The sequence below is a fragment of the Furipterus horrens genome, unplaced genomic scaffold (assembly GCF_987537825.1).
Source record: "Furipterus horrens unplaced genomic scaffold, mFurHor1.1.pri manual_scaffold_1, whole genome shotgun sequence".
Taxonomy (NCBI): domain Eukaryota; kingdom Metazoa; phylum Chordata; class Mammalia; order Chiroptera; family Furipteridae; genus Furipterus; species Furipterus horrens.
This window is the reverse complement of record NW_028327171.1, coordinates 109,232,494-109,259,258: the sequence shown is the minus strand read 5'-3', so window position 1 is coordinate 109,259,258 and position 26,765 is coordinate 109,232,494. Positions and strand designations below refer to the sequence as shown.

Below are 26,765 nucleotides of genomic sequence, written 5' to 3'. Positions count from 1 at the left end.
AAGACATTATCAATTTTAAGACACAAAATGTTCAGGTGGAAAAAAAAAATTACATTGATTATAAGACAGCCAAGTTTCAGGAAATAAAAAATGTAAAAAAAAAAAAAACAAAACTCAAATTGAGGAAGTACCATAAATAAAGGTGCTTTGCCATTTGTAGGATTCTAGGTGAACTCAAGGCAGTCTTATTACTGTGCACATCCTCTTCGTGGTGGAGAAGCTGCAGTCTGTGTCCAGGTTTCCCTGTTACTCCACTTTGCTGCACTGCCTACCGTGGGGCTGCCTTTCCAGATGCCAAGTCCAGGGTGGGTCAGTTTGGGCACATAATGCTTTTTGTGTAGAAATTCCACCTTGTGAAATATCAGCACATACTTCTAAAATCTCTTCTGATCAGGCAGTTGCTCCCCTTCTGTGAGTTTCTTTTGTACCTGACCTAGTGCCTCCCAACTATTCTCATGTCACAGCACAGCCAGTAAATGATAATATTTGCATAGTATTCTGGGGTAAAGGGAGGAACAGTCAGGCCAAGAGGCCAGATCTTTACCATCTGGAGTCCATTCAGGGCATTCCAGTGTGGCCCACCTTTTCCAGTTAGTTTCTACAAAAAACAAAGCAAGAGGAGGAGGAAGAGAAAAAGAGGAAAGAAGAAGAAAACTCTGGTAATATTCACTGTTTTTTGCTGGAGAATTGGAAAAACATTTTAGTTTTTCAAAGCATTTTTTACATTAATGGTCTGCTGTTTTATCAAAAGCTTGGGCTGGTGCGTACCATAAACAGACAAGTTTTCCAGTGGTTCTGACATGTGAACAGCTATCGTGTGTCATATACAAGGTCTGTCCAGAAAGTACCCATCCATGTTCTATGAAAAATAGAGACATTTATTGAAAAAATACAAGAAACATTGTACATAAGACAATGACACCTCAGTGCCTTTCAAAGTAGGCACCTTGAGACCTCACACAGTTCTGCTAGCATCTCTTCCACTGTTCAAAACACTGCAAAATCCTTTGTTGGAATTACCATAAGCTGCCCCATTGTATTTTCCTAAATCTCATTGACAGCCTGAAATCTCTTCCCTTTCAAAGGTGATTTTAGTTTTTGGAAAAGCCAGAAGTCACAGGGTGTCAAATCTGGGCTGTAGCGGGGCTGAGTCTCCTGGGTGATTTGCTGTTTCGCCAAAAATCTTGACGTGAGACCTGATGCTGCCAGTCACCAGTTGCCCAGAGTTGTGGCCATTTTCATTGTATTGCATCTCTCAACCCATGAAACACTAAGGTAGTGCTCCTTATTAATTGTTTGGCCTGCAGGGGTGTACTCATGATGGACAACGCCTTCCTAATCAAAAAACACAGTTAACATGGCCTTGATCTTGCTGTAACTTTGCCGCTCCTCCTTCGGGCCTGGAGAACCAGGTGACTTCCATTGGGACGACTGGGTCTTCGTTTATGGATCATACACATAGCTGTAGACCCACAATTCATCTCTGATTATGACCTTCTTGAGGTCATCTGGTTCATTGGTATTGGTTTGAATCAAGTCATTAGCAACTGCAGCATAATGTTCCTTCTGCTGTGGTAGTAGAAGCCATGGAATGAATTTTGTCATGACACATATCATGCCAAGATCCTGGGTCAAGATCTCGGACACAGTAGTTTTGCATTGTTACCTGGATTAATCCCCAGATCAGCTCCTAGTTCTCACACTGTCAGTTGCTGATCTTTGTTGAGTGCAGCCCATACACATTCAACATTCTCAGGTGCTCTGCTCGTTGCAGGCCTTCCAGGATGTGGGTCTCTTTCAACGATCCTTAACCATCTTTGAAGTGCTTGTGCCACACTTTTATTTGTGCTGCTCTCGTCGCATCGCCCCTGAAAGCCTTCTGAATCATCTGTATAGTTTCTGCAGGGGAATGTTCAAGCTTAACACAAAATTTGATGCAGATTTGTTGCTCTACTCTCTCAGTCATTTTGAATGTGATGGCCACACAGCACACATGCTCACTCAGCAGCATCCACCGCCCCCACTGACTAGTATAGCAAAGGCATCATTGTTGACGCGTGCTCATTCCAGTCCACTCTCCTTGGCTGCCAGGTCACATGGATGTTGCGCAAAATGTTCTCATTATATTAACAATGGCTAGACTTTTTCTGGACAGACCTCATAAAATATATATAAACATATATATATATAATTTCTTACATTTAAATTCCCAGACCTCATGCTATTAGGGAATATATATACTTAAATGCAATAAGTTCTCCAGGTGCCCTGGCTCGTGTGGCTCAGTGGATTGAGCTCCAGCCTGTGAACCAAAGAGTTGCTGGTTCAATTCCCAGTCAGGGCACATGCCAGGGTTGCAGGCGAGGTCCTCGAGTGGGGGCCTGCGAGAGGCAGCTGATAGATGTTTCTCTCACACATCTCTTGCACATTGATGTTTCTCTTCCTCCCTTCCCTTCTCTCTGAAAATAAATAAATAAAAATTTTTTAAAAGTTCAACTGGAAAAATATATTAAAAAAAAAGAAAAGTTCTCCAGGTGATTGTTTAAGCAACCACTTCCCTAAAGGCCCTTGGAGGGTTTCACCTAGCACAATGCCTTTTATATCCTATTTTGTTTACTTACCTTTTTAAAAGGTAGCCTTCCTGATGCAGCAGTCCAAATGTAGTCACAGAGCACCAGAGCATATATGCCTAGTCCTGCCCCTGGTGTATGAGGAGGAAACCACAGTGAGGAGGGAATTTGCTGATCGGCTGGGCCAGAAGCTTAGCCTCCCAGGTCTGCAGTTTTCTGTGAGCACAGTGTATCTCAAGAGTTTGGTCTAGGGACTGCCTGCATCAGAATCACCTAGAAGCTCGTTAGAAAAACAATCTGAATCAGACTCTCAAATTTCAGACCAGTAATTTGCATTTTGAAACCAGCACACTGGTAATTCGTATGCACATTCAGATTTGGGCATTGCTGCACACGTGTGGGTTAATAATCCCAGTGATCTGTAAAGGGTTCATTTCAATGTAAGCACAGGCATTGTTACCTGGGTTAAAGGCAGACATTTTGCTGCTTAAGAACCATTCAGATACACAACTGGCCCCTTTCGGTCACCAACTTTGCTTCTAGTGCCACTGTTGGGGTAGTAATCAGGGAAAGATGTTTAGACCCGAAAGTTCTAACAGTGAAGCTGATGGTATGATTAAATGTTTGATATGATGGGTTGAATACATGTTAAGACCCAACACATCCCACCCTTGTTTTAGTTTAATCTAGCACTTGGGGTGTTTTTGCTTTGGCCATTATGGGTCTCCCATCAGAGTGGAGCTTCTAGAATAAATTAATTTTCATTTTGGATTCATGAGCCCCTGAAATTGCATGAAAAAATGTATGTGAATAAGTCTGTTTTTCTAGGAGAGGGTCCAGAACTACTGCCAGATTCTCACAGGCATGTGTGACCTTGAAAGGGGAGAGATTAGGGGCCTGTGCAGAGGAAGTTGTCAAGGTTAGAATGGTGCAGGACTGTAAACACAGGCTCCCATTCTGGTAAGGATTTCTGAACTTCTGCAAACTGAGCCAGCCACAAATTGCGATCTCCAAAATTCCTCCAAACATACCTAGTTTCACTCCTTTTTTCTTCCTGCCTCACCCTTTCTTCCCTTAGGTTTATCTTTCTCTGTCTTTCCTCCCTAATATTTCTCTCTCTCTTTTTGAACTCCTTCCCTGCATCTCACCGTCTTGCTACCCTTCCTCAGGATCCATTTCCTCTCCTGTCCTCTCCCAGAGTGACTTAAATAGACAGCAAATCGTGTTCTTGTATTTATTTGTTCTACCTATCAGGTAACATTTTACGTTGGTGGTTCCTGTTTGTAGAATTAGATGAGCTGACCATTTACTATTTCTCTGGGAGAGGAAGCAAATAATCCCTTGGGAACCCTGAGCTTTTTGGATTTGGCCCTCGACAGGAGGTTTTCTGAGGGCAGTGGGCCTCGCTGCTGCCTGGGTGCCAAGGGACAGGCGTGGTAGCCTCAGGCCCTCCCTGCTTCTGAGCTTGACTCTGATGAAGAAACAGTGACTGTCCAGAATCCTCAGCCCTGGCTTCAAGGGCCTCCCACTATCTCTACTGGATTATTTTCACTTGCTGGCTTTGCCTGCAGAAAGCAGAGAAAGGAACCATTAGGCTGAAGAGGCCATGGGGACCGGTCAATGCTCCTGAAGGAAGCAAGAGCTGACGTGGCCCAGCTCTACCCCTGTGTCCCCTCCAGCACTGTGAGCAGGAGGGGATTTGGACCCTGGACTCCCTGGCCAGCGTTTTGCGGATGGATGCCTGAAGTATGAAGTCACTGGCTTGGGAGGGCCCTTTCACACTGCTGAGCCTCGCCTGCCTCAGCCCAGAGCAGCTGGGGGTTCCAAGGAAGTGGAGGGTGACACCCTGAGGGATAGGCTCGTGTATCCGCCTGCACCCCAGCTCCTCTCCCTGCCCTGTGCTCCTCTCACTGCATGTAGCCTGTGTCCTCTGGCTGTGGGGAGAGAGCGGCATGCCCTGCATGTGGCTGCAGACGGTGCTTCTGATGCAAGCATTTGGGGGGCACCTACTGGGTTGAGAGGTATTATATGGGTCTGTGAGGGACACAAAATCAGGGAGACGTGCTGTCAAGTCAGTCACATATGGGTGGGGAGTGAGGCAGCCATCTACGGACCAGAGAACTGGATAGCCCATTCCAGGCCATGGCGGGTGGTGCAGAGAGGACTCTGCAGGCTGGGCTGTGACCTCAGGAGCCCATGGACGCTGGCCGAAGGAGGCGTGGCGTTTGCCACGGGTGCAGCTGGCAGCACAGTGCTGCATCCTGGGAGCTGGCAGTAAAGGAAGCCCTAAGCCACGCACTTGTAAGTTATATAATGAGGTCCGGTGTGGGCCTCCCCTTCCTTTTCCCCCTTCTGCCCTCATTCCACGGCCCAAACTAGGTTAGTACCAGAGGTTCTCGAGCCTGTGGTAGAAGACCTGCTCACCATCCCACTTACCTGTCGCTTCAGTCCCAGACCTTAATGCTTGCTGGGGACCGCTCCAGGGAAGTTCGTCTTCAGGGACGTGTTTTGAAGAAATAATGAGCCTTACGCACTGGCTTAGCCCAACCCCAGCCCACAGGCACCTCCATCCCAGGTTGACACAAGACAAGAAGACAGTCCCTAGCACACCTGCCTGGAAACTACATTTGCCAGTGTGCTTCTGGGCCCTGTAGAGAGTTGCCAAGTGGCTGTGTCAGCAGGAGAGACCTGGTTCCTCTTGATGACGCATGTAAAGAATTACAGATCAGTAAATCTATTAGCTTGCAAGCGAAGCTTATTAGTGAATGGGAGAGCAAAAGCAAGGGTGGCTAGAGCAAGGGTGGCAAAAGCAAGGGTGGCCAAAGTTTGGGGTAGCAAGCTTGCCTTAGTGTGGCCAGAGAGCCAAGAGAGCAAGTCCTTTGTTCTGAGGACTTACAAGTTAGCGGGATGGGGCTGAAGAAGTTACATGTTGATTGATGGGTAAAGGTGCTGCCAGCTTTTCTCAGGGGAACGTCACTACCCAAACAGGTGTGTGGGGGGTCTGTTAGCCCAAATCCTGATCTTGCTCCCGACTCCGTTTGTTCATCTTGCTGTAAAACACATAAGTGAAGGGAGGCAGTTAATTAAAGTTGGGGCAGTTACCCAATGTTATTTATGGGCTCTTTCTATAAGCATTAGGGACTCCCTCATAAAACTGATAGTCACCAGAAGTAGGCAATTAACTAAAGCTGTCTTATGGGTCTCTTCCCTTTGGTAACTGTGGACCCTCTCCCACCTTTCTGGCCTTGGGATGAAAGCACAGTTTCAAAGGCTTTCCTTCCCAGATAGTGGAAAGCATACATAGAATTTCAAGGACTTTCCTCCTGTGCTAGCATAGTGTTTCTTGCGATGTTGGAACACCCGGCAATACTATCAGACCAGGCCCAGGACTGCTGAGTTAGCAGGTGAGACATGTCTCCCTCTGCTTCTAACCTCCTCTATTAAGTTCTCTGTTAGAGTGCACTGGTGAGAGTCCTGCCATTGTTTCTCCTCTGCTGTTCAGGCTACTGTAACAGTTGTAACTGCCGGCCCAGTTTGAAAGATTGCATCATAATTACTACAGTTGTCAGAGCCATGGCTTAAAGGAGTCAGATCCCTGTGTTCAAATTTCAGCTCTGCTACAATTTATTGCTTGACTTGGTCAATTTTGTTAGCTTTTCTGAGAGCTGTCTTCATTTCTGAAAAGCAGATAATAATGCCTACCTTGCTGGGTTGTCAAAGGATAAAAATATTATAGATAAGAGGCCTAGTGTCATAGCTGTCACAATGTGGGTACTCAATAAATAGTTAGTATCATTACTGTTGTTTATCCTGGGAGAATAGGTCCTTGGAGGCCCCTGGGTTATACTTCTAGACAGTATTTCTCAAGATTAAGATCTGGGGATGTTGTTTAAATGAATATTTCAAATCTTTGGGTGGGGGCAGGAGTGATGGGGAAGGGAGAGAAGAGGGCTGAGAGTCTCATTTCTAACAAGCTCTCAGGGAGTTCCTCCTAGACCATACTTTTCATACAAGTTAGGTCCCTGGGGCACATCAGCCAAGTTCAGCCTAGAGGAGGATCATCCTTCCTACCTTCCTTGGCTCTATTGACAAATACTCCAGACAGCACCCCCAGTGATTGCATCCATCTGGAGATGAGGAGGGGATCCAGAGGGAGGAGGGATCCTGTCCCTGACCTTGAGGAGATCCTGACTGATGGAGAGTTGATACAAAGACACTGGCTCTCCTTGAGCACCCTGCAGAAGGGCATGCAAAGGACCACAATGAAGGCTGTGGAACCCCCTGTAAAGCAGCACACTGGAATGAACCATGTCCTCTCTGGGGCTCCAGCAGCCCCGAAATATGGCAGGTGCCTTGTCCTGCTTTCCCTTCTCAGAGCCAGAGGCTTTGGTTGCTAAGAACAGTGAGCTTCTGGCAGTCCTCACCGCCTGCCCCCTGGAGGGCAGGGGCAAACCAAGAAGCTGTAAGGTCAGTGTGCTGCTGCAGTAGTCCAGGGCAGCCCAGGTTAAAGGCACACTCACTCACAGCCAGCTCTTCATTAAGTGAGATCTGTTTTACACATTGCTCCCAGGCCTGCGGTGCCAGGGACCATGAGAGTTTTGAAAGTAGGAAAGTATGCCAAAAGCATGACAGGAATAGCAATGCCCTTGACTTTGCTGAAGTTTTCAGTGGGGGCTGGGCATGGTTGATACTGAGAAACTACAGTCTGTGCTTCTTTTTTAAAATATATTTTATTGATTATGCTATTACAGTTGTCCAAATTTTCCCCCTTTGCCCTCTCCAACCTGGTACCCCCATTGCCTCTAGCAGTTCCCTATCCTTAGTTCACGTCCATGGGTCATAGATATAAATAAGTTCTTTGGCTTCTCCATTATTATACTGTTCTTAACATCACCATGTCTATTTTGTACCTACCAATTTATACTTCTTAATCCCTTTACTTTCCCCCCCATTCTTCCCCTTCCTCCTCTCAACAGATTACCCTCCAAATGATTTCCATATCTATAATTCTGTTCCTGTTCTGCTTGTTTGTTTAGTTTGTTACTTGGATTCAATTATTGATTGCTGTGAATTTATTGTCATTTGAATGTTCATTGTTTTGATCTTCTTTTTCTTACATAATTCTCTTTAGCATTTCATATAATAATGGTTTGGTGGATGGTGAATTCCTTTAGTTTTACCTTGTCTGGGAAGCACTTCATCTGTCCTTCCAAAGCTAAATGATAGCTTTGCTGGATAGAGTTATCTTGGTTATAGGTCCTTTCTTTTCATCACTTTGAATACTTCTTGCCAGTCCCTTCTTGCCTGCAAAGTTTCTTTTGAGAAGTCAGCTGACAGTCTTATGGGAGCTCCTTTGTAAGTAACTATCTACTTTTCTCTTGCTGCTTTTAAGATTCTCTATCTTTAACGTTTGGCATTTTAATTATGATGTGTCTTGGTATGATCCTCTTTGGGTCCAACTTGTTTGGGACTCTCTGAGTTTCCTAGACTTCTATGTCTACTTCCTTTGCCAAATTAAGGAAGTTTTCATTCATTATTTTTTCAAGTAAGTTTTCAGTTTCTTTCTCTTTCTCTTCCCCTTCTGGCACCCCTATGATTTGAATATTGGTACTTTTTAAAATGTCCCAGAGACTCCTTAGCCTATTAATTTTTTTTAAATTTGTTTTTCTTCTTGCTGTTCTGATTCAGTGTTTTTTGTTTTTTTCTTCCTTATGTTCCAAATCATTGATTAGATTCTTGGCTTCATCTCCTCCACCGTTGGTTCTCTGTAAGTTTTTCTTTATTTCACTTAATGTAACCCTCATTTCTGCCTGGGTCTTTTTATGCTCTTGAAGTACCCAATGAGTTCCTTGAGCATCCTAATAACCAGTATTTTGAATTCTGCATATGATAGATTGCTTATCTCCATTTCATTTAGTTCTTTTTCTGGAGTCTTCTTCTGTTCTTTCCTTTGAGCAATATTTCTTTGTCTCCTCATTTTGGCAGCCTCCCTGTGCTTGTTTCTGTGTATTAGGTAGAGCTGCTTTGACTCTCTGTCTTAGTAACCTGGCCTATTGTAGAAAAGCACACCAGTAAAAGTTGGTTGGGGTAGAGTCTTAGGTAATTGCCAGGGCAGGGCAACCTGAGTCATCACTCTGTGGCTCTGTGTTAGGGACGGCTCAGAAAGGGGACAATGCTGCTGCTTGGCCTCTTGGATTTTTTCCCGGAGGAAGCTGTCTCCTGGCACTCCCTTATGCCAGTCACTTCAGTTTCTCCCCATATGCCACTGGTGCCCTTCCAGCTGTTGCCCTGGTGCTGAAGCCCAGAGAGAGTCAGTCTGTGTAAGTCCTAAGTCTGTTGCGGGCCCTTTAAGAGGAGACCCCTGAGAATCCTGCAGTTTATTCTGTTGCCCCAACAGCCACTTTTATTGTTTTTTTTTTTTTACAGCCAGAAGTTATGAGGATTAATCTTCCTGGTGCTGGAACCCTGGTCTGTGTGGTCAGGTGTGGGGCCGGGACCCTCGCTCCCGAGGTTTCCCTCCCACTTTTTACCCACCACACGTGGGTGTGGGGCTGCCTGTCCTTCGTCTCCATGCCTCTCAAGGCCTCTCCGCTCACACCTGTCTGCCTGAATGTGGCTTCTTTAATTCCTTGGTTGCTGGACTTCCACATGGCTTGATTTTCTGATGATTCTGGGTGATATTTGTTATGTGGTTTAGTTGTAGTTTTTGCTGTGGGTGTGTGAGGAGGCGAGCCGTGTTTACCTACGCCTCTATCTTGACCGGAAGTCCTTCAGAAGAGCCAGTGCATACACTCAGTCCGTGCTTCTTGACAGCTCTGCTTCAAACCCCTCTAGCCCTGAATAAAACCCCATAGGTTCTAGATGTCAGCAAGGAAAGTCATGGTTTCCACCTAAAATCCTGAGAACACGGTGCTCTACCCTGATCTGCCTTGGAGGAATCGTGGCCAGATGGCCAAAGGTTGGAGCTTCCCTGCTTCTGCTTTGGGGAGGAGTCGGAGTCCAAGTCTAGGAGCAGTCAGCACCTGTGGCTTTGCCCCTCACTTTTCAGTCATGGCCAGGAAGCTCTCTTTATTCTCTTGTTTCCACATCTGCAAAGCAGAGAGGAACCCAGGCTGGACATAAGGATGCGGGTGGTGTCCTTGCAGGAAAGAAATTACTTATTATTTTTTATTATGATAAAATGTAACATAAAGTAGCCATTTAACTCTTTTAAAAAGGACAATTTAGTGGCATTAATTATATTCACCACGTTGTACAACCATGATGACTTGGCTTCTAAAACATTTTTATCACCCCACACACAAACTGTATCTATTAAGCAATAACTCCCAATCCCTACACCCCTGGCCCCTTGTGCCTCTATTCTATTTTCTGTTTCTGTGAATTTGCCTATGCTAGCTATTTTATGTAAGTGAAATTGTACGACATTTATCCTTTCATATTTTCTTTCATTTAACATAATGTTTCAAGTTTCATCCATGTATGAATACTTCATTCCTTTTCATAGCCGAATAGTATTCCATTGTATGGATATACCATATTGTATGGATATATCCGTTCATTTGTTGATGAACACTTAGGTTGTTTTCATTGTTTTTTATTAATAACATGTAATAATTTTTGCATGCCCCCCTGGGCCTAAGCAATGGAAACACATCAGGAAATACATGCCCCTATGTAGCCTGACAGTGACAACAGATAGGTGAGTGCCGTCACAGGGCCTGTGGGGACCCATAGGACATGTTGGATGGGGACTTGGTTACACTAGGTTCTAGTCTTGCCTGACAAGCCACTAAACTATGTGGTGTAGGCTTTTCTTTTTTCGGACCCTAGCCTTCCAATCTGTGAAATGGATTTGAGGTTAAAGACCCCTGTGTTCTAACATGCTAATGTCCTATGATATAAAATCTGCTGCCTTGGGATTCTAAGAGAGCCCCTGCTCCATTTCTTTCTTGGGCATAGAACTTGGGGTGGGGGAGAACTTCCCATGGCTGTAGAACTGGGGAGTCTGGGAGTTTGAATATTTTCAGCATGGCTCTTGGCAGGAGGTTCCCTTGACTGTCCACCCCCTTCCCAGCCGCCTGGAGAGGGTGTTGAGGCAAGAGTGGAGCAGGGGGACCACCAGTTAGTGGGTTAGGATTATTTTGGGGGGTGTCAGGGTCTGGGATTTAAGTAGGATAGGAATTAGGATGCCAGAGGCAGGGATAAACCAGAAGGAATAAGTGGTGGCTGGGAGGAACCCACAGCCAGGGTGGAGACTTCCTGTCAAAACAGCCACTTATCCTGGCAAGAGAGCACATTCCTTTCCCCTTGGAGATAAGAAGGCCAGATTTCCCTTTCTCAGGGCTCCTTTGAGCTGAGAGCTGCATGGGGCAGGCCAGTGAGGGCTCTGCAGGCTGGGGTGGGGTGGAGCCTCTGCTGTCCCCTCAGCAGGGCCCCAGGCTGACCAGCTGGGCTCTGGACTCCCCTCCTACACTCTCTGCATCCTCCTGTGGCCAGCACTGACCCCAGCACTGGGAGCTAAGGGTTGAATCTTGCCTATGCTTCAATTTCCTTACCTGAAAAATGCACCATTTTATCAGGTTGTGATGAGCTAACATACATGAAGCACTTGGAACACTCACTGGTGGTCCCCCAGCACAGCTCTGGCCTCTAGTGGTGGCCAAGTGTTCTGACCTGTGAGTCACTCCCCTGCCCCACTCTTGCCTCAACACCTTCTCCAGGTGGCTGGGAAGGGAGTGGACCTCCTGTCAAGAGCCATGCTGAAAATATTCAAAGGGCATAAGCCCTTTCTCAGCATATGTGACAATCACTATTATTGTCCCGAGACACTTTGTGTCCTGCGCCCCAGTGAGCCCTGAGCTCTTTAACATTCAGGGGCATTTGACAGTTCTTTCCTCTGTAGGCCTCTCCAGGCAAAAATCTCTTCTCATCTCCACTCACTGACCCCAAGGCTGTCATAAGAAAAGGTTCATTAAGCACATAAAATAGAGCACATGTCAGCAGATGGAACAACTTCTTAGGTATTAGAAATCATTGTGTGTCAGGAAAAGGTTCACCCTCCCTTCCACAAGTGAGGACTCCTTTGCTCAGAAGGAGCCCCAGGACTGCCTGTCCTGTCCTAGAGTGTAGGGGTAGGCAGGGGCCTCTCTTGTACTGGAACTGTCACCCACACCCTCCCAAGGGGGCGGCCCTGCGCTCACCCCAGTGGGCGCCCTTTATCCCCTGAGCTGCCCAGCTCTGGGGCTTTTCCGGCTGTTCCCGCCAGCCAGTTGTCCCACAGGGTGGAGGCCTTCCCCAGGGGCCCAGAGGCTCCAGCCTGCTCCTCCCTGGCCCTCTGGTCAGGCCCAGCCCCATTTCTGACTTCCCTTCTGGCCTCTGCTGGAATGCCCAGCCCTCCCTCTGTATATTTTCTCTCTGGGTGGGGGCCTGGGAGCTGGAAACCCTGCTCACATCCTCTCCCCACCCTCCCTTTGGAGGACCAGACACACTGGGGCTGCAGCCAGGGAGGGGACTGTGGCCTGGGGCAGGCCCCCAGCTCACTGCCTCGCACTCCTGAGGGGCAGGGAAGCTGTGCTGTGGCCGGGTGCCTTTGAGGCCTCTTCCAGACCTCTCATATTTCCCCTCCGTCTCTTCAGCCCATGATCAATACAGTCCAACTCAATTAGCCCAGATGAGTTCAATTTAAAAAATTTTTTATGGAGCATCTATAATGGACCAGAATTGTTAGGACCCAGTTCAAGGGAGGGCCAGCACTTGGGGACTGGGTACCATGTGGACTCCAGTTCACCCCTAAGCTAGGGTTTTGTTCCATTTGCTTCTGAGCTCCATTTGCCTCAGTTGTAAAAGTGGGCCACTGAATTAGACCATGAAGTTTTCATATCTGCACCAATGAGGAGCACCCATGACACTGAAATAACGGAAGGTGTTGGTTATGCCAGTACTTGTCGTTAGTAATGACTTTGATTCATTAACATTAAAATGTGGGTGTGAGCTTGTCTCACAGTTCTGGAGCATACGTGGCATCAGTAGCCACAGAGACAGGGAAGGGGTGCTGGGGAAGAAGGGTGCGGTGCTGACATGTCTTGGAAGCTAGTTTGGGATTTTACATCTGCCGTTGGAAATCAGCAGTGTATTTGGCCACGTGTCCTGAGTCTTGAGAATGGACTTCTGGTTTGGCAACTTTCAGGATGAGAAGCGTTGTGAAAAATCATATAGTGCCCTGCTACTGGGAGTGCGATCTTTATCACTGGGGTTGGGTGCTCATTAGGAATGCAGAATCTCAGGCCCACTCCAGAATGAGGGGCAGAATTTGCATTTCAAAGGGGGGAGGGCTCAGCACAGTGAGTCTGGGTGGAACCTGGGCAGAACCCAGGTGTCCTGGCTCTTGGTCTTGTCATACAGTTCTTCCCGTCCTTCCCAGAGGTGGCTGGGGACCTCATCCCCCACACCGGGGAGGGAGAGAATAGCCTGGACTTCCCCCAAACCTATGCTCATTGGATACATCCTTTCTTCCTGGGACCTGTGCCTGCCTCACTCATTGCAGCACCTGGGATCAAAGCCCAGAGGAGAAGCTGTACTGAGCAGCCCAGTGGCCCGGGTCGTGCTGGGTTAACTGCCCCTCTTCACCCAGCTTAGACCGCCGGGGTCAGGCAGCACCTCGATGAGTGAGTGTGGGGGCTTCTTGGGCAGGAGCTCTGTGAGGCACTTAGTGGCAGGATGGGGCCCTGGCCATTCCCTGTTTTCCCCTTTTCACAGACCTCTCTTTGTCAGGCTGTTATTTTAGACTCATTGCTCCTTCCCCCAAGCTGCAGATCTCCTTCCCCATCAGGCCATGTCCCAGAGTGGTCAAAGTACAATGGATGCTGAGCAGACCATCCTTGTCTGCAGCATAATGCTTGGCCCTTGGCAAAGGCACCCAGTTCTGTTTCCCTTAGGGCACACCCTACTGTACTTCCTCTTCCTTTGGGGATCCTCTGCTTGCTCTTGCTGGCCTTCTCTTGCCCTGCCAGAGTCCCTTCTCTCCCCTACCCCAGGTGTGGTTTGGGGCAGGGGGCAGAGGGGTGTCCCTTCCCAGAACCTCAGCCTCTCCTTTCCTTTTCCTTGTGGGAATTGCTCTTCCTGTGATCTCCCAGACCCAGCCTGCCCTTTGGGCTCCTCCCTGGCTTCCTCTCTCCGGGGCCCTTCCTCCACTCTTTCTATTCCTGGTTGGACCAGCCTCTCTTATTGTCCATTCCCAGGAAAGGGCTACCTTGCTGGTTGAGGGGTTGGGGACCGGAGCCAAGAAGAAAGCCTGTGCGGGAAGCCCCCACCCCTCTCGGAGCCTGAGGCTCACTGTGGGGTAGTGGCCCAAACGCCAGTGTCATTTTTAGAAATCTCGATTTCTAAGTTAGTCTGTGGTTGCGATCTGACATCCACAGGCTCAGGCTGGTAACTTCCTGACTGCCCCTTCTAATTTCTAAAGACCCCAGAGGCAGGGGCCAAGGGGGTGCAGGGGTGGGGGAACTGCAGGTGCCACAAAGAGCTTCTTAGCAGCCACCTTACTGGAGCGTTTGTGGCCCAGCCCAACCCTGAGGCAGCTGCGCTTTGTTGTTACTTGTGACTCAGGCTGACCACTTTTGGTCAAAGCAAGGCGAATGGGACCCCATGAGCACCCCTTCTGAGCAGACAGTGGAGCCGAAGAACCGCAGCTCACTGGTGGCGTCCCAAGAAGCTGTGTTACATGAATTTTGGGGGGAAAGGCCAAGCCTTTCTACAGACAGACCTGTATGTGTCTTCCATCTGCCTGTTCTTGCCTGGGTTTTATTGTGATTTGTTTTCTTTGTTCTTTCTAAAAGCACATAGCTCAAATGGGACCACGGTATTTTTTCTGCGGACATAGAAACTGTTGATCAGGTCAGACCCAGGTACATTCATGCACAGCAGCCACAGGCTCTGGGCATCCCGCCCTGTCAGACATGGAGCATATTGAAAGCATCCCTGCCGAGTCCCATGCTTTACCAGAAGTGGAGCCGAAAGGCTTGTAGAGGCAAGGAAACAATTTTTAGAAACCTCTGGGGAAACAACTCTGGGATGAATTACAGAGAAACAGTATGGCTGATGGCAAACTTTGAATTTAGAAAGACCTAAGGTCCGGGCAGGGCTCTGCCTCTTTCCAGCTCTGTAGCCTCAGCTAGTCCCACCCCTCAGAAGGTGGCAGTCCCCAGGCAGGCCCCCAGCCTGCCCCTCCCACACAGAGAGCGGGGATGCTGTAGTCTCTGGGGGATGTCTCATAAGGTTGGCGGGAACCACCACTCTGCAATAGGGAGCAGCGCCAGGACGGGGGCCTCACCCCTGGAGGAGGCGCAGTGGCTGTATTACTGACAGGTCTGGCTGTGTGACTTCGGACAAGATTTTGTACCTTCCTGAGCCTGATTTCCTTGCCTCTTGTGAAGATCGAAGATGAAAAGGACTGGCATGGTCAAGATACGCAGTATGTGGCTGCTCAGCATTCTTCTCAAAAGAGAAGTTGCCCTGTGATGTCCTTGGTGACCCTGGGCACCCTCGCACACACTCCGCGTGGCCTGGGAGGGACTGCAGTGCGGAACATTGTCGGCTGTGGTCCTAAGGGCCAGTGTCTGCTCTTCGGCAGGGAGTGGTGGTAGTCAGGACTTGGGATGCCCTAGGTGCATATTGGGCCTGGCAGGACAGTGTCCGGTGCAGAGGCCCATGCCCCCCAGAATGTCATAGGAAGCCTGAGAACTGCAAATGGTATGCAAAATGTGCCGTCTGGAGAGAGGGGCCACAGCTCTCACCGGCACCTCAAGCAGGGCCATGACAGAGCAGTTAGGTGCCTTTTATCTGGCACCAGAGTCAGTCGTGAAGACCCACTGCAGGAGGTTATGGCAGGGGGTGTCTGCCAGCCCAGCTGACCTCACCCCAGGCCTCAGCTGCCAAGTACAAGGCAGCCGGAGCCGTCTGCGCCTGACCCGGATACCTGCGCTCCATAAGCTCGGGGTCAAGCTGGACCAGCAGGTTCGGGTGTCGGGGAGAGACCAGGGCCCCAGGAACTGGGGTGAGGGCAGCTGGTGTCAAGCCCCTGTGGGGGCTGGCTCCGGACTGGGGATCTGAGGTGATGGGAGGCGGGTTGGAGGAGCAGAAATCACAAGGGCCTAGGAAGGTAGGGGCAGAGGGGGTGAGGCAGGTCCACCTGCTCATCCACTGGAAAGTGACCCACGTGAGGATGGGCCCTGGGTCTGCCCTTGCCTGAGTGAGCTTGGTTTAAAAAGCCATAAAATGCTTTCTCTGGGCCTCAGATTCTGGCCTGAGGGAGGTGACTGCAAGATCTTACGTCAGACCCTTATTCAGAAACCTCAAGCTGTGCTCTCTGCAGATACGCTGTGGTCTGTGGGCGTCCCATCTCTCTCTCTCGCTCATTTTTTTTTCTTTTTTGTGATTCTTATTTTATTTGCCCTGTGTTGCTTATGTTTTTCTCATAAACCACTGAGATCATATTGAGAAGCAGGGGGAATATAGATGGAAAGACAAAAGATATTTGTTTATAGAAAAGCTGTCTGGAGAAAGTGGATTTTCAATTGTGGGATGTTTTGTTTGTTTTTCTAAAAGATATATTTTGATGGTAAGTCAATTATGCTCATTAAAGACAACGTGGAAAGTATATAAATATAAAAAAGAAAGAAAGAAAGAACTGGCCCATAATTGCATTGTACAGACAGCAACTTTTAGTATTTTAGTATGTTTCCTTCTAGTCTTTCCTTACCTGTATAAATTAATAACTTGGGGAGTATTTATACTATAAATGGTATCCACTTTTGTTACTTAACGTATATAACATGGATAGTTTTCTATGCTACTAAAAACCCTTTATAAGCATTTAAAATACTTTGGCCCCCATACTTAGACTTTTAGACCCATTTTATATTATTTTACATTATTATAAATAAAGCATTGCCAAATGCTTTATTTATCCATAAAGTTCTTTTCAAAGTTAAGATTATTCCCTTGAGAGAGACTCAGAAGCGGGCGTAGGGGGAGAGGCTGGGTTGGCAGAGCGGTGTGAGTGTGCTTGTGAACGTGTGAAAGCCACATTTTCCGTCTGCCCACAGAGAAAGAGACAGAGGCAGGCCTCCTCCCCAGCCCCCATGGGAGCCAAGTGACTCATTCTCTCATCTGTGGATCTGGTTGGTAGGATGAAGGGAGAGAAGAGGCTTCCCAGTGACTCATCTATGGGGCCTGAAATCACTTTGACCCTTCAGGCTGACCAGGGCAAAGCCCTTCGGGCCTGGTGACCAAATACCCGCCTATGTCAGGGCCCCCTTGGGGACCGCAGAGATTGATGGAGCCTGATGAAGAGTTTGTGTCCCGCAGGCTGGCCTGCCGGGCACTCACAGCCCTGTGCTTTCAGATGCTTACACCCTTCCAGCTTGGCTGAGCTCCGTTTCGAGGCAGGCTGGACTGGTTTTCTCCTCAGAAAGACTAGTCATGGGGTCAGCCAGCGGATACACTAAAGTTAACGTAGCTATTATTGCCTTTTTGTTAATGAAAGGAGGACCAGCTGTGAAGATGCCAAACCATTCAGAAATGTTGCACAGTTCTTGAAATTTAATGTCCCAGGACAAATTATGTGCTCAGAAAAGAGAGCAGTCGACAATGATTTTAAGTCCCGACCGGTCTCCCAAGGGTCCCTTGAGCTTCACTGAGATTTTATTTATTTATTCTGAAAATATTTTTCCTATGAAGTTATGAATCTTGGAAGCTGTGAGAAGCACTGGCGATCTCATTGGACTCATCAGGGAGCAGGAGCTTTTGTGGATGGATGCGCAGGGTGAAGTTAAGGCCTGGTGTAGCTGGAGGACAGGCAGGGGGTAGATTCTGTCACCCCAGCCCTAGGGCTTGAAGGAAAGGGGGCAGGATTGGATTCTCTTGGACTATCATTAAGAGGAACAAACCAACTCATTCTCAGGGATGAGATTCAAAAGCACAGCTGGATATCCTGGATGTTCCTGAGCCCAGGAACACTTGTCTCTTGAAATTCCACAGCCCCCTAACATTCCATAGATGCTGTTCAAAGTGACGTTCTTTGACAAAGAAGCAAAGTGTCTGTGGGAGTAAAACCACTTGAAAAATTTCATTAAAATCAATGTATAAAATGTTTAAAATGCTTTGAAGAAATCAGATCTGAGATGTTCCTTCTATAAAGTAGTCTGTGAACAAGTCTAGCAGAAAGCGTTAAAGTGGGATGTGCCCGTAGCCAAGACCTAAGAGAAAGATTCTTTTCAGTGTGACCCATATTTGGATTCTACCTGCTCTGAGCCAGCTGCAGGGCTTGACTCTGGGGCACAGAGATGTGTAAGACTGGATTTCTTGCCCCAAGGAGTTGAGATGGGGAAAGACCCAACATGGCTAGTCATGGGGCCAACGGGAGTCATGTAAAGCCCAAAGGAAGCAACACTTGAGATTTGAGACAGGCTTGAAGAGGGAGCATGATCTTGATGCCCAGAGATGTGGGAGAAGGGCCTGGGAGGCAGGGACACAGGCATGGGAAAGCGTGATGTTATTGGGAAGAGCAGTCTACGTGACTGTTGGGAGAGGAAAAAGACAAAGGATCAATAGGAAATGGTAGGATGTTGCCAGGCTGTGGAGGGCTTTCACATTCATCACAAGGAGTTTGGACTTTATTCTGTAGCTAATGGGGACTCATGGAAGGTTTCTGAACAGGAAAGTAACTTAATTTTTTATTTATTTAATTTATTTATTTTTATTCTCACCTGTGGATATTTCTTCATTGTTTTTAAAGAGAGAGGAAGGGAGAGAAAGAGAGAAAAATCAATTGGTTGCCTCCCGTATGTAACCTAAATGGGAATCGAACCCACAACCTATGTGTGTGCCCTGACCAGGGATTGAACCCACAACCTTTTGGTTTATGGAACAACACTCCAACCAACTGAGCCACACCAGCCAGGGGTGAGGTAGCTTAATTTTTTAAATCAAAAGCAAACACACACATGCTCATTGAATGATTTCAACTACACTGAAGTCTATAAACAAAAAAATGAAAATGCTCTCATTCCCAGAGGTAACTTCTGTTCTCCTTTGAGTCATTTCATCTACATATATCTACAGATGCAGATACACAAAAGTCAAGCCTAGACTCGGGAAGGAGGATGGTTCTTTCAGAAGATAGGACTGTAATCTAGGGAAGCCTGTGCTATATCTTATCACCTGGCTCATTTTGCTCTCCTGTATTTCAGAGCATGGTTTCATTGGATATTCACCGGAACTGCTGCAGAACAACACTCTGCCGGATTACAGCCCAGGGGAGTCTTTTTTCACTGTCTTTGGGGTGTTTTTCCCAGCAGCTACAGGTATTGTGACTTGCATTCTTTTACACACTCACATCAGGGGTATAAATGCTTGGTTCCTAAAACTCAGAATCATAATTGACCTTCATGTGCTCTTAGACTGTATCTCTGACTTTAGAGATGGCCTCAGCTTTTACTGAAAATCTATTATTGTAACGGTTTACTCATTCATAATTCCTGAAGGCCCTGAAGGTGACTTAATTCTCCTTAACCTCTATACTTATATATTGACACCTCTTGGCCAAGTTAATAGAGGGGACATACTTCTCTTAGGGCTGAGCAGGATGGATTCCTCAGCAGAACAAGCTGTCCTTTCCACCCTGGAATGAGAGCAAACTTGATCCAGAAACTCCCCTCCCCTCTCCCCTGATCCCTGCAACTTCTCTCAGGAGACAGAGAAATGCCATTCTTTTTCCTTACTGCACTGGCTCCGGGGGATGCCACGATCCCATGAGCAATGGAGGACTCACTCTCCTTACCCTACCTTCTGCACTTTTCTACTCTGCAGTGACCTAGGAGACTTCCACAGCTCAGATCCCTATAGAACTCTTGTCCCACGCTGGGGGCCTGGCCTGAACGGCAGTAAGCTAAGGTGTTGACAAAATGATCCATAGGAAATAACCGTTTGCTACGGACTAGGCTTGTCTGCAGGGCACAGAGTTAGAAAAGCATTTCACTCTTGATCAAGCTACCTGGATGCCCTGGAGTGTGGCTGTTTTTATCTTATCCTCTTTGCCTTCTCTCTCTGCCTTCTTCTTCTTTTTTTAAATTATATTTTATTGATTATCCTATGACATTTGTCCCAATTTTTCCCCCTTTCCCCACTTTCACCCAGCCCTCCTACCCCCACTCCCTCAGGCAATCCCCACACCGTTGTTTATGTCCATGGGAAATTCGTGTAAATTCCGTACTTTACATCCCCATGATTATTGTGTAATTACCAATTTGTACTTCTTAATCCCTTCACCTCTTCACCCACCCCCCACACTTCCCTCCCATCTGGCAACCATCAAAAAGCTTTTCGTATCCATGATTCTGTCTCTGCTCCTGTTTGCTTAGTTTTTTAAACTCAATTGTTGATAGATATGTACTTATTGCCATTTTATTGTTCATAGTTTTGATTTTCTTCTTTTTCTTAAATAGGCCTTTTAATATTTCATGTAATAATGATTTGGTGATGATGAACTCCTCCAGCTTTACCTTGTCTGGGAAGCACTTTATCTGCTCTTCCATTCTAAATGATAGCTTTGCTGGGGAGACAACCATCCAATCTTGTCTGATCTTGGAAGCTAAGCAGGGTCGGGCCTGGATGGGAGTCCCCTCTGTCTTCTTATATGTGGCCATTTCCTTGCTCATTATCTTCTGCCTGAATAGGATAGGGGTAGAAAAATGAGGAGAAGCTACTAGAATGTTGAAAATTTAAAAGACTGTCTGTACCAAATGTTGTCAGGGATATGAAGAAACTGGAATTCTCACACACTACTGATGGGAAGTTAAAGTGGTATAACCATCTTATCTTAGTTTCTTTTAAAAAAAAGCATACATCCAGCCATTCCACTCCTAGTGCTCTACTGCAGAGAAAGACTTAGGAAAGTTCAAAGCAGCTTAATTTGTAATAGTCCCAAAGTGGAAACAACGCAAATATTCATCAACAGGTGAAGGGATAAACAAATGATGGTGTTGCCATACAATAAAAACTACTCATCAATAAAAAAGTGAACTATTCATACATACAGCGATACGGATGAATCACAATAATTATGCTGAGTGAAAGAAGTCAGACAAAAAGTACCTTTTAAAAAAGATAAAATGATTAAAAAAAACTCCATTTACAAAAGATTCTAGAAACTGTAAACTATAGTAGCCCAAAGCAGACCAGTGGATGCCTGTAAATGGGGGTGAGGGACGCAGGAGGGAGGAACAAGAAAATTGCAGGGGTGAAAAGTATACACCTACCTGGCTGTGGTGACAGTTTTACAGATCTATTCATACGTCAGAATTTTTCAGATTGTTACCCTTTACATGTGTGCAGCTTATTGTATGTTAGTTATGCTTTGGTACAGCTGTTGAAATTAATAATAATTAATAATAATAATAAAAACAACTTTAATCACCCTTCCTCAGTCCCTCAGTTTTCTCTCTCTAGCAATGACCCTTTTTTTCCCTCTTCACAGCCAGCACCAGAGCTCTGTCTGTGCCCCTGCCTCCGTGTTCCTGACGCCTGTTCACCCCTCCACTCTCCTCTTTTGGAATTCCAAGCCTGTCTCTCCAGGGAAAGTGTTCCTTCCCAAATCATTAGTACCTTCCATGTGACTCAATTCAATGGGCATTTTTAATTTGTCAATGTGTTTGACCTCTCGGGAGCTTTCCACTTCCTCCTCCTTTTCTCTCTGCCTTGCCTTTATAGATTCATCCTCTTCTGCTTGCCCATTAACTGTTGGGGTTCTTCAAGCTATGCCTGGGCCCTCTTCTTTCTCTACCTTGGAATCTCATCCATGCGCATTGTTAAGTGGATGACTCCCAAATTTATACCTCTAGCCTGGACTTCTCTAAGCTTCACATCATAGTTTTAGTTGCCCATATGGTATCTTGGTATTTCAGACCCAACATGTTCAGAACCAAACTTATCCCACCTTCCCCCCAACTGATTTTTCTCCTCTACTCCTGATCTCAGAAATGGCACCTCCATCCAGCCAATTGCTCCTACCAGTAGTGGGGAGTAACTCACGATCCTTCCTTTACCTATCCTCTATCCATCTGGACCACCTGACCACTCTGGCCCAAGCTGCGTCTCTTACCTGCATTACTGCAGTGGCCTCCTACTTGATGTCCCTTGAGGCTTGGCCATAGGCATGAACCTGGAGCTGGACCTCAGCAGTGGCAGGTAGAATCTTGGTCTTCGAATCCAGGTGAGCCAGAGATAGTACATCACTTTCATGTTTATGAATTGAAAGGAGAGTCAGTCTTTGACTCTAAGCCTTCATTTTTCCAGGATGACTGAAAAACTGGTGTCAATCATTTTACACTTTGCTGCCACATAGCACTTCCAAGACAATAAAATATAGTTGATCCTTGAACAGCACGGGTTTGAACTTCTTGGGTCCATTTATATGCAGATTTTTTTCCAACAAATGTGTACAGTACTCTAAATGTATTTTCTCTTTCTTATGATTTTCTTAACATCTTCTTTTCTCTAGCTCACTTTTTTTATAAGAATACAGCATATAATACATATGACATAAAAAATATGTGCTAATTGTTTATGTTTTCAGTAAGGCCTCTGGTCAACAGTAGACTATTAGTATTAAGTTGGCCAAAAAGTCCATTTAGTTTTTTCCATAAAATAAAATACACATTTTTCATTTTTAACAATACCTTTATTGATCTGGATATTTCGAGTATGCTGGCTATCTTCCACATGGTAGAATGTTGATTGCTTTCAATTAATGTCTGGATTAATTAACTTCAACTGGTCTACCTGACCATGGAGCATCGTCCAGTGAGGAATTTCTAGCACGAAACTTTGCAAACCACTTTTGACACGTTTGATCAGTCACAGCACCTTCTCCATACACTGCACAAACCTCTTTCTGTTGTGTTTTTTTTACCTTTCTTGAAATAATAAAGCATAATATTCCAAAAATGTTGCTTATTTTCTTCCATCTTCAATATTAAAATGGCTACACAAAATTGTTTCAAATGAAGTTAAAGACAACTAAGTGCTACTAGAGCCATCTTACAGGAAAAAACCAAATGAACTTTTTAGCCACCCCAAGTTTTGGGGGAGCCAGAAGTTATACATGGATTTCTGACTGCATGAGGGGTTGGCACCCCTAATCCCTTCATTGTTCAAGAGTCAACTGATAGATTAACTTCATTTTGAGTGGACAGAAAAGGAAAGGGGGAAATAAAATAGAGGACATTTTAAAAAGTTATCTGAAACTATTTCCAGTTCTCCCTCCTTCGTTCTCTTGACTCCTGGCAAAGAGGTTTCCCACCTGGGCAACTCCTTGGGTCTGGCAGTGAGTTCCATGCCAAGTCAAGAACCCCTGGGTGCAGGTGCTAGGGTAACAGTTACACCTGGGGCATGGCCTTGGGCCTCCCTGTGCTGGCAGCGCTCGGAGCGGAGGGGAGTGGTTATTTTCAGGCACCCCCAGGAGATTGTCTCAGTGATGTAACTGGGCTGGGCCGCTCCACACTGTCCCCACGTCATTCGTCCTTTGCCTCTCCAGGCCCCGCATCTCAGTAGGAAGGGATGCCTAGTTTGAGAAGCAGCAGGGATGACAAGCCTCCCCTATAGTTCTTCTCCCTTCAGGATGGAATTAGCAGGCTGCCGATTCAAAAATGCTACTCAGTAGCCCAGAGTTTGAGCTGGGCTAACATTTGAGGTCAGTTAGTCTAGCGACATCTTGTCCTTTAATCCACATTTGTTTTTGATAATCATACTAAAAACTTCACATACACTGGAAATTTTGAGCTGCCTCCTGGGACCAGAAAGGAGTATCTTTCTCCTTCCTTTGAGGAAGATTGCTACCTAAGATATCAGTCAAGCTTATTTTCTGTGATTTAACTTATGAAAATATTATTTTGTAATATTCCAAATATAAACTTACATGTACTTAACAAACTTTCTATATAGGCTTTCTTTACCCCATCCCTCTTATGGGATAAGCTTTCCTGTCCCTCCCACCCCTCTCAGCCCAGCCAGGTTAAGAATCACTGATTTGAACCCTTTATTTGACCAACCGGTAAAGGAGGAGCACCAAGCAGTTTTTGAAGGATTGCCAAAGGTCACCCAGCTCATTAGTGGCCTGAGTTGGGCCACCATTGTGGAGGGTTGCCTCCCCTCACTCTTTGTCTGTTTTCCAGGGGCCCCAATGGAAACTGGGTAGGCAGGGTGAACAATTTATATCACTTGGCTTTCCCAGGCAGATGTTCTGTTAAGCTGTGAAAAGCAAGGATGATTGGCAGTTTCCATGGTAATGGATTTGCCAAGGATTAGCTCTGAGTGAGTCATGGCTGGGGCTCTCTCCAACACCATCCTCTTCTGGAACAAGAGAACCTTCAGGGTGTGGAAAGGGGAGAGGAATTTGGAAGAACAAACACTTTAGTCCCCCCACCCTGCGTCCCCATCTCTGGCCAGAGACCTATTATTTAGGTTACTTCAGAGATTTTACCCCAAAGTCAGGAGATTTCCTGGGAAGAGCAGCTGAAGACTAGGTTTTGGTGGCTCCTCTGGATTTATAAAGCGAGTCCTTCTGTCCTTCTGTCCTCTTCACTGCACTCCACCACACCCTGTGGTAGTGGCTGCAGGGTGGGGTTGGGGATAGACTGTGTGTTTGCTTTGTTTTTGAAAGTACTTTCCTTCTCCAAGCTATACCAGAGCTTTCCTGAAAAACAACATCTCTCTATAGGATTTTCACTCATACACACACACACACACAAACACACACACACACACAGCCACTCCAGGGATCTGGGACCATAATATATGGAGGAACTAGTAAATGGAAATTTACTGGGAATACTACCAGTATGTGAAGTCATGTAACCCTGTCCCCAAATCTCAAACTCTTACTTGGAAGGGATAAGGGCTTCTTGTGGTTGACCACACCCAGCATAAAAACCGCAGCAGAGAAACCAATAGCCTTTACCAGAATGTCCATAGTCACCTTGGTGGTCAAGAGCCATGCTATTTCTGTGACATCCTTTGACCCTCCTGGGCCTGGTTTCCTTTTCCAGCTCACACACCCACACCCTGAGAAGCTCTGGGGCTTTGCTGGGCCCCTCTGGATTGGTGGCTGTCTCCAGGACCCTCAGCCTGGAGCCTCAGTGCTTGCTCCACTTTTGGCCGCCTTCTGTGTTCTTCAGCGCCCAAGACATCCCCGAGGTCTCCCCCAAGGTTGTGTGTCTTGTAGGTGAGAGAACAAGAGCTTGCCATGCTAGAATGGGGTCCCCAGTTTAAAGAACAGAGAGACCCAAGTAAGGACAACCTGAGAATTGGGCTTAACTCACTGCATTCTGATGGACTTCTGAGCAGGAACAGAAGAAAAGAAGGGAGCTTTCTATTTTTTATACATGTTTATTTTTGTAGTTGTATATATAGAATTATTTATAATTTTATCAACATTATTATAAATATCCATAATAATCACTGTCATCACAATAGCCTACTGTGTCAGGCACTGTACTGACCACTTTAGATGTAGCTTTTCACTTAAGCCTCACCACAGTTTCCCTGGTACTAGCAGACTCAGACTTGCCGTGAAGCTAATGAAACCTCGGTGTCATTATCCCTCACTTCCATGAGCTCCTTCTAAAGCCCTCTTTCTAATTTCATACTTATAACTCTATACTGTTGCAAAGTTTTAGGCCCCATACAACCTGGATCCTTCCATGGGCTCTACTATTAATCCATTTTGCAGATGAGGCAACAGAGACACAGAGGGGTTAAGTTACTTCCCCAAGTTCACCCAGACAGTAAATGGCAAACCCCATTCTTCCTACGTACTGTGGAGAGGATGCTAGAAGAGAGACAGGCTTGTCTGGAGCTATCCCCGACCCAAAAGATAACAAATCTTGTTTGAGTTCTGGCATTTGAATGTTCCATTAGTTGACACTGTCTCTCAGCAGAATTTCAAGGCATTGGAGGGTTGAAGACTGACAAATTCTGCCTCCAAGAGGAGAGTGAAGTGGGGATTAAAGATTCCTACAAAAAGAACAAAATGAAGAAATCAAATAAACCAGGTGCAGAGGAGTGGGGTTTGGAAACCGGGTGAAGAGGCCACCGGAGTCCTTCGGAAGCCAAGGGAGCTCTGAGGGAGGGATGGAGCCCATCCTACCCGAGTGGACATCTCTTTAGCACCTATTAGTTGCAAAGCTGGTTCATTCTAACTTTACAACACTCCTGCAATGTAAATAATCTTGTCCCTGTTCGCAGATGAGGCTCAGAGCCACACTGCCTCCAAATAGTATGAGACAAACAAACAAATAAACAAACAGACAAACAAAAAGGCAGCAGGTAAAATTTAGCACTTCTATGCATGGCTATTCTGCCTTAATGAAAAAGAAAAATAATAAAATTATGCATTTAAGAAGAGAAGGAAAATAGGCAGCAGAGACACAATTAAGCTATAAATGGAAAGCAAAAATGAAAGGTTTCTAAGGACACAGACTTGGATTGAAAAGCTCCCAGGAGGAAGCTTGAAAATTTCTTGAGAAAGAATAAGTAGTCCTTTAATGAACTAACAGAAACCAGAAAAGCCTAGAAAAACTATTAGGCTTCTCCCCTCTCCCTCACTAATTCTCATTTTCAGGAACAGAAAAGAAAATAGGGTGATCGTTGTGCGTCCAGCTGACAAGCGGGCAGGTAGAAACAGGCAGGTGTAGGTAAGTGGTGATCTGACATTCGAACTGCTTCGTTTAACCAAGAGCTTATTTTTGAGTTCCTGGCTATCCATGTCTGTCATCAGCCCAGCCCTCTGTTACCTGGTGCAAGTCACCCAAACCGTGGGCATGATGTCAATGCCCGGGAGGCCATGGGTGGTGCTGGAGGTTTAGCCACCTAAGCGTAACTAGTGGAATGATGGCCAACACCATCTTGCTTATGTATTAAAGCAGGGACAATAAAGATACGCTAAAAGGCCATAGGACTAGGGTGGAAGACCAAGTCAGAAGGCTTAAACCATGTGAAGGGAGCTGTTACCCAAGTCACAGGGTAACAGTGTGCAGACCACATGGCCATCCTGAGTCAGGGAGAACTGTGGTTTGGAGCAAGTGTTCACTGCTTCCAGGAACTGCCAGCGTCAGACCTGCGAAGGGGGGCAGTGCCCAG

General features: G+C 46.4%; 1 protein-coding gene across 3 annotated transcripts in view; it reads left to right on the top strand.

Moving 5' to 3' along the window:
• Positions 1-26,765, top strand: part of SLC12A8 (solute carrier family 12 member 8) — a 153,408-nt gene that overhangs the window by 78,962 nt on the left and 47,681 nt on the right. For all 3 annotated transcript variants that reach the window (XM_090266075.1, XM_090266056.1, XM_090266065.1), the window contains one exon: positions 18,821-18,934. In XM_090266075.1, coding sequence (XP_090122201.1) covers positions 18,821-18,934 — 114 coding nt within the window. The remainder of the gene's footprint in view (positions 1-18,820; positions 18,935-26,765) is intronic.